The following is a 15,432-nucleotide window of genomic DNA, read 5'->3' as shown; positions in this document are numbered from 1 at the left end:
ATAGTATTATGAAAACAAAGAGAGAGAGAGAGAGAGAGAGAGAGAGAGAGAGAGAGAGAGAGAGAGAGAGAGAGAGACTCATTCTTTTAACCTATCACCCTATCTCCTGGATATCAACAAATCATACGGACCTAGGTGGAGGCGTTTTTGGATGTTTTTTTAAATACACTTTTTTGGAGCGGTTTTAGGTTCACAGCAAAATTAAGCAGAATGTAGAGATCTCGCATATATCCCCACACATGCTCAGGCTACCCCACCAGCATCATTCTCCACCAGATGGTACATTTGTTACAAATGACAAACGTACACATCACATCACCCAGAGTCCATAGTTTACATTAAGGCTCACTCTTGGTGTACAATCTATGGGTCTGGACAAATGCAGAGTGACAGAGTGACATGTATCCACCATTACAGCATCATACAGAAGAGACTCACTGCTTTAAAGACTCTCTGTGGAGAGGTTGTTTTTTAATTTCAAAGTGTTATAAAATTGTCCCTAGCCTTCTGTAAATATTCAACTTAGTATGAAAGAACTCAACTGGGTAATTGTGCAATTATCATAAATAATTGGAAGCACGCATATCAAATCTAAAAAGTTTCCTCTCTTCTTCTTCATTAAAGTTTCAAGTTCCGTGAGAAATCCACTCTCATCAGGCAAACTAGACCGACAACCACTTCTGTATCATTTCCCCCCATTCTTCAAAAGCCTCAAAACTTACTTTCTCTGTCAGTCTATCCTTCTCCTCTTTAAAACCCATCTCAAATCTCTGCCTCCTTTAGGTTTTCAAGGAGAACAAAGTTAACTTCTCCGAAAAAATATATTCTGATTGCTTTTATCTCACTCAGATTTTCTTTTTTGCTCCATTTTCCCTTTGAGAATTCCATACTGTTTGTACCATGCTCATCTGAAATTATATGCGTGTTGCTTTATATTTTACCCTTAGATCTTTTTCATGTGTTCTAAAACTCTCTGAAGGAGGGTAACAAGGTTTGTTGTTCACTGTTAAAATGAAAGACTAATAAAATCTCCTAACCCTGATCTCTCACCCCTAAAAGTGGTTCTTCATTTGCCCTTTACCTACATCTGCAATCTGGATATAGGTCCACATATATCTAAAACAGTACATCTTTTCTATATTCTTCCGTACCTACTGCATGAGAAAAAAATAGAAAATGTTTTGTTCTTTATTTTACTTAGAATTTTAATGTTGTCATTAATTTTCCCAGAAATAGTTTCTAAGCCGTTATGTCCGAAATTTCAACCTTTATGCCGAAACTCCCGTTTAAATACTGCCACTCTCCACCTTAAGCAAGACATCTTCACTTTCAACTACATCTTACTAAGCAAATCATGTAAGTAAGCATCTCCGATGGAACAGCTATACTTTCCCTCTTGAAGAGCTTGGAAATCCCCTTGATTGTTTGTAATAGTAAATCCAACTTGGACTACGGTCTACGTACACAACTCCAAAATGGATTTCCAACAGTTAAAGACTTAGAGGGGGGAAAAAGGTCCTTCAAATTCTGACCTGCTGAGTAAGCTCAGCTCTATGTGCTAAGCTTGACAAGCTTTATTTTGTAACTGGGATGGAGAGCATTTCTAAGCTCTTACTCTAGGCAGGAAAGCTCTTTCTGCTATCAACATGAACAAGCATAACCATGACAGTTAAGAGCAAAGGCACTGGAAACTCCTAGCTGTGGGACTCTGGGCAACCAGCAACTTCTCTGTGCCTCAGTCCCATGTCCATGAAATGTGAGCAGTAACAGCAGCCATCTCACATGGTTGTAAGGATTAAACAAACAAACATGCAAAAAGCTCTTTGAATACAGCCTAGTACACAGACCTGCGAAGAGGCTATAGCTCTTTTCTTTTTTTTGCGGTACGCGGGCCTCTCACCGTTGTGGCCTCTCCCATTGCGGAGCACAGGCTCCGGACGCGCAGGCTCGGTGGCCATGGCTCACGCGCCCAGCCGCTCTGCGGCATGTGGGATCTTCCCGGACCGGGGCACGAACCCGTGTCCCCTGCATCGGCAGGCGGACTCTCAACCACTGAGCCACCAGGGAAGCCCGCTAGCTCTTTTCATCATCATAAAAGTGATATGGCACAACCTCCCTCTTGCTACCGGCCCACAACAAACTGTAACTGTGGGAAGCAATATGATAAGAAAAGATTTTAAAGACCATTCCACAAACATCATCTTGAACAAGACACAAATGAGCTGCTCAAGATCAATTCCCCTAAATGTCTCTGCCCAACTTTCCGATCTGTAAAATGAGGAAGATGAACTAAATACCTCAAAGGTCCATCCTTCCAAGCTGTAAAACTTGGATAATTCTCTTGGAGAAGTGTATGAGAGACTAGCAACTGGAGAGATAACTCCTTGGCACTGTTAAACCACCTTCCAGGTCCCTGTGTAGCAGCTCAGTTCATTTTTTTTTGATTTTTAAACTATCAAACACTGCCCCATTGTAGCAATATGTTTAATCAACTTCTCTTTGGATACTGTAACCTTAAGCGGCTACATGCTGACTGGACCTTTTTCTTCACTGGAGAATCTGAAAGAGTGGGAAGATAAGCACATGTAAATAAGCACACTTCAAAATACAAACCTGTAAATATGTTTGAGCAAATTCATACTCTCATCATATAAGCACACACAAATAATATACACACATGAACACCTAAGTACAATAAAAATCAAGCTTTGTACCAGTTAAGCGGCTCTAACTCTTGAACTACTATGGCTCCACCTCCCACGTTGTGACTGCTCTTCTAGGTGACTGCACAGTGGCCAACTTCACTATATATTCTCTGAACACTTTTGCATGGCAGCACAGCCTCAGATTATTTTCTAGAACAAAATTCTTCATAGAAAATCTCTAAGAACCTTCTGAAAAGTCTTCATTTTAAAGTTATTTTAAAGAAAGGTCAAAGTTAATGCAATATTGCACCAACTATAAGCTTTAAGCCTAATGGTCAAAAAGAACTTCCCTCTAACATAACGATTTGAGTACTGAGAAGAAAGGACCCTAACTGGTGGTAAGTTTTTGTGCTATAGACGGCTAACAGTATTACAAACATCCAGTGCTTTATAAGAACAGCTTTGCATCATCTGTAATTCACACATTGTTAATAGCACATTATTAATATGCAAAAAAATACTGTTTAACTGTTTTAAAAGAATTCAATATATAAATGAAAAAATAAGGCACTTAATTTATTTATAAAATATTTTTTCAGATAACACAAGAGTCAACTTTAGCCCAGACTTACTCACGTTACACTGCATTCTAAAATGTGCAGCTTTAACACCTATGTATGTGACCAGGGGGTTTATGCATATTATGTATTTTTCTAGTCTATGGTAAGACAAAATTATACCTCATCAGAACATATTTTCTGCAAAGATGTTCTAAAATAAAGTCATTACTCTGATTAATCATGTTATTACATTCTGTATTTGCTTTTGGAAAGAAAAAAGCATTTGGTTAATGTTAATAAGCATTCAAAAAGCATCAGATAAGCTCTCAACAGGAGCCAAAAAATAATTATCTGGAATAAAAAAAAAAAACAACGGAGGCTTGCTATATTAAGTCTATTCTTCTATTTTTATCCTCGTCAAACTAAGTAATATCATCTACTTACACAATAGTTCCTAATAACTGCAACTGCTTTTTCACCTTTGTCATCAAAACTATATTTTCATTTATTACTTACTTTATTTCTAGCTACAGTCATATATAGAACTTTTTTTTTGTAAGACATGGGGTGGTTCTCCCAACAAAATTTCTAACTTCTCAAATCTTAAGGCTGTGCTAACCTAACATTCAAATGTGAAAAGCAATGCATAAGCAGCTGGAATTCCATCTGAAAATCATCAAAATTAAACCTATTCTACAGATAAGCCCAACAAGATAATCCCCACATAACAAGAAAACATAAAATTATATTCACAGTAAGATTTTACAAAACAATCACTGGAGTAGGTTCACACACTGATAGCAAATGAAAATATTCGCATTAATGAGATTACTTCCGAAATCCCAGCTGGGTTCCTGTGGTTCCCCTCACACAGGAGGGGCCAGGGGATGGAGAGACGGTACCATATAGCGATGACCAGAGCACGTCACTTCTATCCCACGTGACAGTGATGTCAACATTTTTAACAACAGTTCAATTATAATAGAATAGAAGACCTCACAATCAGTTTCCTGAGAACTCCATGCAGACAGAACAAATAACATGTTTCACTTCATTCAACACTGTCAAAATATGAGGCAAGGTTTGAAAGAGTTGAGCGGCAGCGCACTGGCTAAGAATTTCCCTCCCCAGATGACTGTCCGCACTGACCTCTCTCTCCCAAATCCCAAGCCTTGAGGAGTCAGGACCAGGAGGCGGCACATCAGTAAACAATGCTGAGCAGAGGCAGCTTCCTTTATGCAGTTATCAAAATGCAGTTAGAGGCTTCACATAGGTATTCCTCGTGCCCTCTGTTTGCAAAGAACATGTAACTCAAGAGTTGGCATAAACCAGTATTTTACCAAAAGTAACAAACAGGTCTCTGGACTGAGTGTCTATCCAGTGTCAGGCATTGTCCCAACTGCCTACACTTGCCACAACCTTCACACATTGTCTCTATTTTACGAGGAGGAAACCAACACTCCCAGCTTGCCCAAGGCCACACGGCTGGTCCGTGACAGCTTAAAGCCCAACTCTTTACCATTATATTAACTAAATGTACCAAAGGGATAAACTCTAGGAATCCAACGGCAAAACCTCACATAAAACAAAAGTTAATAATAACTACTTGGTTTATCTGTTTAAGGCGATTCAAACTTTATATTAGAATAGGTTACTTAATCAGAGGTGACCAAATAGCATAAGAAGCATTTGCTACTTGAAGTTCAAAAACGTAAGCAAATTTCATGAGTACAAATCATCTTTAACCCTCTAGTTGGCTAAAAAGCTAACACGAATGTTATTTTGTTGAGCACAGACAGAAGACTAAGACAGTCTCTTTTGACATAATTTATATCCAGCTAAGATGACAGATCTGTAGAATAATCATGATGCCGTTACGAAGTATAATAAGGCACCTGTAGACACAAGCAACAGAAGCCCACTGTACACGGGGGCGGGGGGGCAGAGTACAGGGGGAGAAGAGAGGAGGAAAGGGGAAAAAAGTCAAAGAAGTGGTGAAATCTTCTTTGGCAGACACACCTCCCACACAGAGTAAGAAAACAGAGTAGAAGTGAGGAGGGGGAAGAGATACTTTCCAGAAAGAAGAGCAACACAGAAATGCTGGGTTTGCACGCTGAGCTCCTGAAATGGCAAATGACTATCCATCAGATACACAGGAGAACAAGAAGGCCAGAGCGAGGCAAGTGTGTCCCAGCTAAATTCACGGCTTTGGACCTTATCTTCTAAGGCGATGGGCATCCACAGACCCCACCTGTGGATCTCAGCTGTGCTCTGATCACCCTCCCAAGTGTTACTTCTCACATTATAATAAAGCTGGCTCTCAGAGGGGAAAAGAGCTCTCGTCTTTCACAATGTGTTCAGAGCCAAATGCACTCAACCAATAAAAATGAAAAACAGCCACACCAAAGTCTCAAAATACATTTTGCAAAGGTTAATACTTAGTATTTTCCACACTGATTTCCAGTCCTAAAGCCGATGAATCTTTGAAACCCTAGGCCCAAATACAACCAAAAATAGGTAACACCCATTTTTTTTTCCCAAAGCTTTGAAACTTTCACAGTGACGAATGGCAAGGCACAAAAACAGCCCTTTATCTTAAAATGACAGATGGAGCCCCTGCAAGTCCCCAGTTCCCCCATTCCATGTTACCCAAGAGTCCCTGCAAACACCTGGGAAGGAGGCGACGGGTAGGGAATGACTGCTGGGGAGGAAGGTGCCACCCTGCTGCGCGCTCATATAGACCACACGTGGAGCTGGGCCTGGAGTTTGCCACACGGTGGCCAAGAGCCCCTCTCCAGGGAACCTTCAGAAATTCCTATTCAACCTCACGAAGGAAATGTCACTGTTAGACGCTACCCACCCACAGTGTGCAAGTGGGCACCAAAGACAAAGGTGGTTTATGTGGCCAAGGGTGAAGAGACCAGAACTCGGCAAACCTCACTCTCACAGAAACTGTACAAGTCACCCATCAGATCTAACTCTGACTCAGTTATGCCCCAAATTCATGTCCTGCCCTTAACATACCAGTTCCTCTCATGCTTTTCCACTAAAGAACCTCTAGCATCAGAGGTGTAAACTCCGCCTCCTATGGGAGCACAGCCGGCGTGCCATTTAAATCCGTACTAACTTTGTATGCTCCTCCAGGATAGAGCCCTGCATGTATTCTTTCTACACTTGTACAATACTTTAACACGTGAATACACACACACACACACACACGTGCATGTATACATATGTTCCCCCAATCCTTCCACATGCCATGGAAGCATAATAAACATATGATTTCAGATTTAAGGATAAAGCTTTAATTATTGACTTGATGACCAAGCACAGGACAAATTCTTCACAGGCGCTCTCCTAAGGAAGACTAAATAGAGGCAACGTGTTTAACGGAAACCCCTAAGATGACAGCACACAGAGCAGCGGCGAGGAGCTGGTCTTCTGACTGCGTCTCTCCCCACGGCAGAGCTAACTTTATGAGATAGCTCTTCTACAAGACGAAGCAGTGGGTCACAGGTAAAGCCAAGCAAACGATACTCCAACTGTATCACACAACTAAGATACAAAATACAGTCGTCCCTCGGTATCCACGGGGTGTTGGTTCTGGACCCCCACAGGTACCAATGTCCATGGACGCCCAAGTCCCTTAAATAAAGGCAGTTGGCCCTCCGCATCCAGGGGTTGAGCTTCTGAGGATCCACCCAACCTGTGGTTGAGAAACATCCACATATACATGGACCTGTGAAGTTCAAAACTTGCCGTTCAAGGGACAACAGTAAATGGTAAAAAATTCATTTTAGTACCTGCTGTTTCCCTGCTTACTTTAACCCCCAAATTGCGCCTAGGGATAGAGTCCGCATACATTTTTAGAAGGAAAGAGGAAACTGTAAAGGTGTTCTTGCCTTTGTCCTTTGCTTACTTGGGTTTTCCCAATGGGAACAGCTTGGCCCTCACCCTTCTCAGCTGAGTGAGCTAACTGGCTCAGACACCACCCCTTCCATGAAGTCCCCCCTCCCCCGTGCCTACCGAATCTGCCCATCCGCCCACACGGCTTTAGCAAAGTTGCTTTTGTCATCTTGTGCTAATCTACTTTGATCCTTTCTTTAGTGGCTGAGAGTTCATAACTGCCTTAGTCAAGCAACTTTTTAGACTCTCACCAATGGGCCAGAACCCAGGTTATCACAAGTTCTCTTCAAAAACTTTCAAAACATCTTAATTTCAGAAAACAAGCAAGTTTTCCTGTTAAAATTTTTCACTTTGCATACTAAATTTAGACCCAGACTTCGTGATCTTTATAATCTGACTCCTCCCAATTCTCCCACTCCAATCTCCTCCCTCCCTCCCTCCCTCGTCTCCCCCCTGAGTAGAGCTTCTGATGCTCTGGTCATGGATGGTAACTTAGAGGAGCTTGGATACCCCAAGTTGCTTCACAAGCTCCCACCCCAGGATGAAATGCACTCATCCTGTCTTGTCAGCTTCCTAGGTAATCTGTCAGCCTTAAGAACCCAGTTCAGATGTTATCTTTCCTTCCCACCCTGCCCCTCTCCAAACCAGCCCCTGCAAAATTGGAATGTAACATGATCCCCAAACTCCACTGTCATCTCTAAACGTCTGCTCTTCCCTCACTACCTTCTCTTTGCAGCGTCCATGTCTGATTATCATTTCAGCCCTGCCACCTGGAACGGCAGCACAGGAGGGCGTTCAACAAATACCTGCTGGGCTTCCCTGGTGGCACGGTGACTGGGAATCCACCTGCCAATGAAGGGGACACGGGTTCGAGCCCCTGGTCTGGGAAGATCCCACATGCCGCGGAGCAGCTAAGCCCGTGCGCCACAACTACTAAGCCTGCGCTCTAGAGCCCATGAGACACAACTACTGAGCCCACGTGCCGCAACTACTGAAGCCCGCGTGCCTAGAGCCCATGCTCCGCACACAAGAGAAGCTACCGCAATGAGAAGCCTGCGCACCGCAACGAAGAGTAGCCCCCGCCCTCTGCAACTAGAGAAAGCCCACGCACAGCAACGAAGACCCAACGCAGCCAAAAATAAATATAAATAAATAAATTCACAAAAACAAAAAACAAATACCTGCTGAGTTGTACATTTATTTGATACAGAAAGGAAAAGTCTATGGCCTAAAAATCTGCATTTCTCTGGATAGCCATGTTATCTAGAATATAATAAAGGATATATTTTAAATATGAAAAACATTTAATGTTTATGACCTAATGAATGATACTTTCAGATCAATCATGCATTCATTCTTTCAGTGAGTATCTGGGCTCCTAATTAGCTGCCAGGAGTTGTGCTGGGCTAGGGCCCCTGCCAGCCCCAAGGCTGCCTTAGAGCATGTGGATCCATCGGAACAGGGCACCCTCTCTGGACAGATGAATTATAAAAGCTGAGCCCAGGACTCCAAATGCCTGCCTCAGCTGGCTGTGAGCATGGAGCCATTGCCTACAGAAGTAAATGAAGAGAAAGTCCGACTTCGGGGGCTCAGATTCTAGTAAAAGAGACAGGCAAATAGTCAGTTTCCAACATTTTCTATGTGACCCTGAAAATCAGACTTCGACACACGACACTTAACGCACTCCATCTAAATCCTCATCTCATTGAACACTGGTACTAAAATCATCAATTTGAACTCAGGCTGAGGTATCCACCTGTGCTAGCAGAGAGTTCCAGTACGCTTAGGTAGGAAATGAGCACTGTTTGCAGATTCAAGTAGGCCATGTAATTGGCCACATTTTCACTTACCACCTTACAGGGACTGGCCAAATTATTTCACCAAGGAACATTTTCAATTAAATTTGTCTGATTTTTAAGTCATTTCTTACCTTGCGTGTGCTTGAGAATATTTTTTCTGTAATTGTAAATATTTCATAAGATACTTTACGCAGTTTGGAATTATTTGCTTTAACAGTTCTTTGCTTAACACTGCTACACACTTTTACCTACTAAGTTAAATATGAAAGATAATTACCGTTCCCAGTGGATAAGGTACATTAGAATAATACAAATCTTTTAAAACAATAAGCTAAAAAAAGCTGACTTTCCTAATATTAAAATATCTCTTCACATTTAAGAGGAAATGCTGATATTTTTTTGTTTTATATGAAATGTATATCATATACATACACATTTTTGACCAATTGCTTCCCTATGGAAAATAAATCAGTATACCTACTTCCTGAGTAGTCCTGCAAACAATGGTCTGAGTTAAGGTCAACTACAATTGTCTTCACTTCTTGTTAATCTAATGTATAGACTGGTACAAAAATAAATCTCAAAAGAAGTATGGGGGAGGGGTGAAAAAAACTAATTCATGGTGATCCAGTTGGCAAAGAATATCCAACCATTTATTTCAGATTCCTCACTCCAAACAAGGTGCCTGTTAAGAGACAGTGAATCTCAGACTTCAATACCCATACTAATGCTTGGGAAGGCACTGTAGTTTTGTCAGATTCAATTAATTCGTTCAACAAATATTTACAAAGCATTTCCTGAGAGACAGAAATTGTGCAGGGCAAGAGGAAGTGAACCAGAGAAACAGAACAGGGGTCCTGGAGCCACCAGACCATGGAGCAGGGTCACCATCTCACAAGCTGCCATTCCTGCCACCAATGAGATACTTGATTAAAGATTGACTGTAAACCCTACTTCTATCTAATGCAGAGCCCTACCTCTTAGGTTTCTGGGATGAATCTGTTTAGTTCGAGGCATCTTCTTTGATTCAGGGGCCCCTTTTTCTTCTTAGAAACTGTAGGAAGGGCAGGTCACAGAAAGGTAGCTCCATAAACCCAATGTCCATCAATTAATCCATGTGCTGAAAAAGAAAAAAAAAAAAAGTCACATTTCACAACCTTTTACTACCTTCAAAGGAAAAAGACACTTCAAAAGTTATGGCTTAAGACTGCACTAGTCTAAACTCAACAAAATCTCAACTAATCTAATCAAGCTGAAGGCCACTGCAGAAGGTTACCTACTAACTTTTAATTCGATGTAGGACACATCATTTTGCCACTATCTGGGCTTTCCCGTGAAAAACGCAGGGGAAAAAAAAAATCACTGTACCTTTAACAAAAAAGAGTGAAAAAACTCAGTGAATTGTGTTTTAAAGCAACATTTCCAGGTACAATTAAAGTACATCAGGCTATAAAAGGGTTTTGCTGTATATAGTACAAGTCTGCCCGTTTATAAATTCTTTAGTGCATGGACCATGTCTCATTCATTTTGTCTTACTGAGTTAATTCAATTAATACATGTGGTTGCTATTGAGGCTGTTCCCCCATTATTCCAGTTCTCCCTTCTAGGCTCCTTTAGGACTGTTCTTTCTCCCTTCCTGTGTTTAGCTAGAATGCGTGACCAGTTCTGGCTAATTACCTGTGAGTGGAAGAAACAGGCATCGCTTCCAGGGTGGAGCATTTAGTTATCAAAGCCAGATCCCCCAGTGCTCTTCTTCCTCTGCCATGAGACAGGCACTGTTCTAGACAGCGAGTCTGACAACACAGAGCTGAGCTCCCGCCAACCCAACGTGATCATGGAGCAGAAACATAAAGGAGATCTTTGTTGTTTTAAGCACTGAGGTTTAGGAGTTATTTGTTACTGCAGCATAACCCTGTCCTTACGTACACATTTTAAAAACAGCGATTTGAAATACAATGCATCAAAACAGTAAGAATCCAAAACTTAACCATCTCTTTCCCCCATGAGATCCTCAAGGATCCCTGAGCTATAAAATCTTAGTTTTAACTTCCTGCAATAAGGCTGATAAGCAAAGCCCATGATGTTGATGTTAAACATGAAATTATGTTTAATCACTAAGCGAAGACACAAGAATGGAATAGCAATGCTTTGTTTAATACTTTTAAAACATCCAGTACTACAGAAAAAAACAAAAGCACCTACTGTGTGCCTGTGTACTTCCTACACATTACCTAATTTAATCCTAATGATAACTGCTTAGGTAGCTATCATTTATCCATTGTAAAGATAGAAAATTAAGACAGGAAGAGGTTAAGGAACCTGCCCACGGCCAACAAATAAGAAATGTGGCACCACCTGACTCAGGTACTCTCAACGCTTATTTCCTGGCTGGAAATAGTACCTGCTCTGGGGGTTTTATTCAAGAGGCTGTATAGCACAACAAGTCATGACTATATATTTCGGTGTCAAATCACACTGGGTTCAAGGCTTACTGTGTGGCTTTGTTCAAGGTACTTAACCTCTCTGAAGATCAGATTTCCCAACTGTAAAACTAGGAAATGGTATCCACCTCATTGGGTTGTAAGAACTAAACAATGCAGGTGCTTTGCTCACTGCCTGGCACACGGAAATATCAAATATTAATCCTCTTTAAGAATGCCTATATGGGACCATAGGGCTGTATCTAATAACCAGTATAAGGTTTTAGAAATTTATGGTTTCAATACAGCAGAGAAGAAGCAGAAGGAAAGAAGGCTATGATTAACTTTAGTATTTTAACCCCGATAAGGCTGCATGTGGGCACTGCATAAAAAATATTTGGAATTTTTTAACTGCATGGTAAAGAATATGAAATATGAAGGTTCAATACCATGTACTTCATCTAGCACTGTGCTAAATGGTCTATAAAAGATATAGTTCCCCAACTCCCTGCACGAAAAACATCCACCATCCAACTGACGGAGCTTCCGATTAAAGAGAGAATGTAGAGACGTCAGGGCCAAATAAACTGTATGAAGGCTTAACTCCCAACTTAACGCTTTTAAAAGGTCACGATATTTAGAAGTTTTTAAAGCGACAACTCGGACTGTAATTCAATCACGTGACACCACAAGATCCGGAGCCTGCACAGAAAATATGCAAATTCCCAATCAGTAACAGCTTTCCGCTACCCTGTTCTCTGCCTACCCACTGTCCCTAGCTGTCCATCCCATTTTTAAATCCTTGTAGGGGGGGAGTGAGTCTTTCCAACGACAGCAGCACTGTAGCGATGAAGACGAGTGATGAACCGTTCCTTTACGGAAAGAAATAAATACTACATGGAGCAAAAACATGACACGATCAAAAAGCGTAAAGACAGTTAGTTGCAAGGAGAAAAAACATGAATGAATGTGGAGGGCGGAGCCTGGGAAAACCCCTCCGCAACGCTGCACTGAACAAAGCGCTTCGCATGCCAGGAGGAGGGGGGAATGGAAGTGCCAGCTCAGGAAGGAGCCCAGAGTGAATGCGGAGAGCAGGAGCAGGAGGAGGAGGACGAGGCGAAGCGAGGCGAGGCGAGGCGAGGCGAGGCGAGGCGAGGCGAGGCGAGCGCGGCAGCCCTGAGACTCCTCCTCGCCGCCAGCTCCGCCGCCGCCCCCTCCCCTCTCCAGCAGCAACTCCTTCGCCAGCCCGACCCCAAGGCGAGCCGGAGCCGACCCGCGGCCAAACCCACCGCCCTCTTCCCAACTGCTGCAGGCGCGTACTCCCAACCCGGAAAGAAACTACCCAGGTGGCTGGGAGTAAACAGGCACTTAGAGCAAAGAACGAAAGGAAAAGCAAGCCACAAAGCCGGGAGGTTGGGAAGCCGAGGCCTGGCCTCCCTCACCCCCCACCCTCTTGCAGAATGCGTCTGCAGCTGGAACGCGGGCGGGGAGGCTGGGTCCCTCCGTACCTGCTCGGCTCGCAGGACCGCAGCTCGGGCCGCTCGCGCGCGGCGAGGGCGCCCAGAAGTGGCAAGTGTCTCCCGCACGCAGCCATCCCCTCTGCAAGGTCTGCGGTTGCACACACACGCACACACACGCGCGCCCGCACGCCCCCCGCCCGCGGTCACGCGGCCCAGGGAAGGCCTGGCCGGGTCGCGCAGTTGGGGGCGGTTGGTCCGGGAAGAGGGGCGGGGACGGGCGGGGCGATAGTTTCTCTTTACCGTCTCTTTACTTTTTAAAGCAGGATGTGGGCCGGCCCGGTGACGTCATGGGGTCTCCCAGCCCCGCCCCCCGCCCGGGCCGAAAGGAGGAGGGGAGAGGGAAAAGGGCGGGCCAGGGTGCGGGGGGACCCCAAGGGGGTTTCCTCAGCAACGCGTGGAGGGAAGGGGAAAGTCATTGTGAAACTTGAAACTCATTAACTTTGAAAAACAACTTTATAAAAAAACGGGAGGGGGGCGGGGTGTTGAGTTGAAGGGTGGAAGGGGACATATTTTTAACCCTGAACTGAAACTACTTTTTGGTGGCGGATGTTCTATTAAAAGATTGAGGAAAGCCAAGGTTATTCCAGAGGCCACTGCAATGCCCGCTGGTGGTTCCCAGAGCCGGAGCAGCGAGCGCAGTTAACCCTTGCCGGTCCGCCTGACAGCTTGGGGCAGGGAGGAGAGGGCTCTTTGGGATCAGGAAAAGGGGGTTGCGGGCCTGGGCAGCGACCTGGCCACAGGGTCGCAAGGAGGAGAGAAAGGGGGAAGAAGGAGTAATTACCATAAGCCAGAGTTTGACCCCGGCTGCTAGAAAGCAACAGAGGAAGCAAGGAGTGGAAATCTATGGAAAAGAAATCAGGAGGGGCTGGACCAGGGTAATGATGAAGGTTTTCAGGGTTAGACCTAAATAAAGAACGTTAGAAGTTTGGGGCTCAGAAATTCCACGTGTACACCTAAACAAGCAGGCACAAATGACTGGTTTAAGGAGCCACGCTGAACTTGGGAGGAATAAGGTGAAAACAATTTTGATGCAGAAAAAATTCTCATATACAAACCAAAGTGCTTTCCCCTTTTAAGGAATAAAAATGCTGAACGACCGTACACCCACTCTGCTGGCCATCTGCGCAAACTTGAATTGTTTTGTTCCCTGGGGCTTCCATAAAGAGATCTAGGTTTTTCCTCCTAGGGTTGACCCCTAAAATTCCCCTGAGGAAATCCTACCTCTAGCTCATTTGAGCTAAGAAAAGCTTAATGCACCAGAATGCGAATGATTAAAAATGGAATACTCAATAATGGCGAGCTTGTAACCAAAAATAGTGTCATGTAAAGGGGGGAATATGCCCATTAAAAAGTAGATTTGGTCATAAAAGCGAAGATCAGCCAACAACTGCCTAAATTTGAAATAATGTTTAGCACACTATGCTTCCAACCTTGCAATGAAATAATGCAATTTTTTTCATTTTCGATGTGATAAAATCATCTCTGGTATGAAATTAAATGACACCTAATGGACTGCACTCACAGAACGTATGTAAATGTAACTTTACAACTTGAATTAAAAAAAAAAATAGTGGGAATCAGCCGCATAGCACAAGGAGATCAGCTCGGTGATTTGTGACCACCTAGAGGGGTGGCATAGGGAGGGTGGGAGGGAGACACAAGAGGGAGGGGATATGGGGATATATGTATAGCTGATTCACTTTGTTTTACAGCAGAAACTAACACAACACTGTAAAGCAATTATACTCCAATAAGATGTTAAAAATAAATAAATAATTTTTTAAAAATCCATTTACATGTGAAAGTACACCTAATCTGTCAGACGATAAAGATTAAGGTAGGCTGATGATAACTGACTCTACTCTGTGTCACCTGCTAAGTCAAAAATGCTAACTGAATACATTTTTAACCCAATAGTTGTTACCATAACAAATACGTAGTGTGAACACAAGGTTTATATGGGATTTGGCATTGCTGTGAACTCTCTAACAAATTAAACATGCAATTTGGAGTTGTAATAGATTAATTTTGTCATTTCAGTTTGTTAAAGAACCTTTTTCTTAAATAGACTATTCACAATTTAACTATCTTGAGCATCAAATTAATCTTTTTTTGGAAATATATATAATAATACCAAACATTTTCCCATTTTCAAGTTCCGAATTTTCCAAGTGCAATTTCTTTTCCTAATTCTGCCTACAATTCTAACTTCCTAGTTATCAGAATGTAGGGGAATCCAACTAAACTATAAAGTAGCTAGTTTCGGCTTTAATTATTTTGTGGCAAATTGAATACAATTTCTCAAATTGTATCTTATAAACGGAATTTGGGGAAAAGCTTTTTTTTTTTTTAACCACAAGATAAATGGGAATGGTAAACAGCAGTTTGAACTGTCAGAAATTCTGGAACACTGGGGGAGGTGACCCTACTCTGAAAAAGAAAAAAAAAACAAAGAGGGGGGCTCCTAGGGCCCCCTTCCTCTCTGGCTGCACCCTCCCGGCCGTGTGAGCGCTCTTGGGGAGCGGGGTTCACGCGAGGGCAGTGTCACAGAGAGGCTCCGCACACATTTTCCTCGCAGGGCA

At 42.9% G+C, this 15,432-nt stretch overlaps 1 protein-coding gene across 4 annotated transcripts in view; it reads right to left on the bottom strand.

Moving 5' to 3' along the window:
- The window catches only part of HIVEP1 (HIVEP zinc finger 1), a 140,091-nt gene that overhangs the window by 124,282 nt on the left and 377 nt on the right, over positions 1 to 15,432 (bottom strand). For 3 of the 4 annotated variants that reach the window (XM_024763811.1, XM_024763828.1, XM_024763837.1), the window contains exons 1-2: positions 10,588 to 10,868; positions 9,888 to 10,030 (exon numbers count right to left, since the gene is read on the bottom strand). In XM_024763811.1, the coding sequence (XP_024619579.1) occupies positions 9,888 to 9,927 (40 nt within the window). In that variant the 5' untranslated portion in view covers positions 9,928 to 10,030; positions 10,588 to 10,868. Of the gene's footprint in view, positions 1 to 9,887; positions 10,031 to 10,587; positions 10,869 to 15,432 lie in introns of those variants that run through there. The other variant, XM_024763817.1, reaches the window with a different exon arrangement.

Source organism: Neophocaena asiaeorientalis, unplaced genomic scaffold, assembly GCF_003031525.2.
Source record: "Neophocaena asiaeorientalis asiaeorientalis breed wild unplaced genomic scaffold, Neophocaena_asiaeorientalis_V1.1 scaffold427, whole genome shotgun sequence".
NCBI lineage: Eukaryota > Metazoa > Chordata > Mammalia > Artiodactyla > Phocoenidae > Neophocaena > Neophocaena asiaeorientalis.
This window is presented reverse-complemented; position numbering and strand designations above follow the sequence as displayed.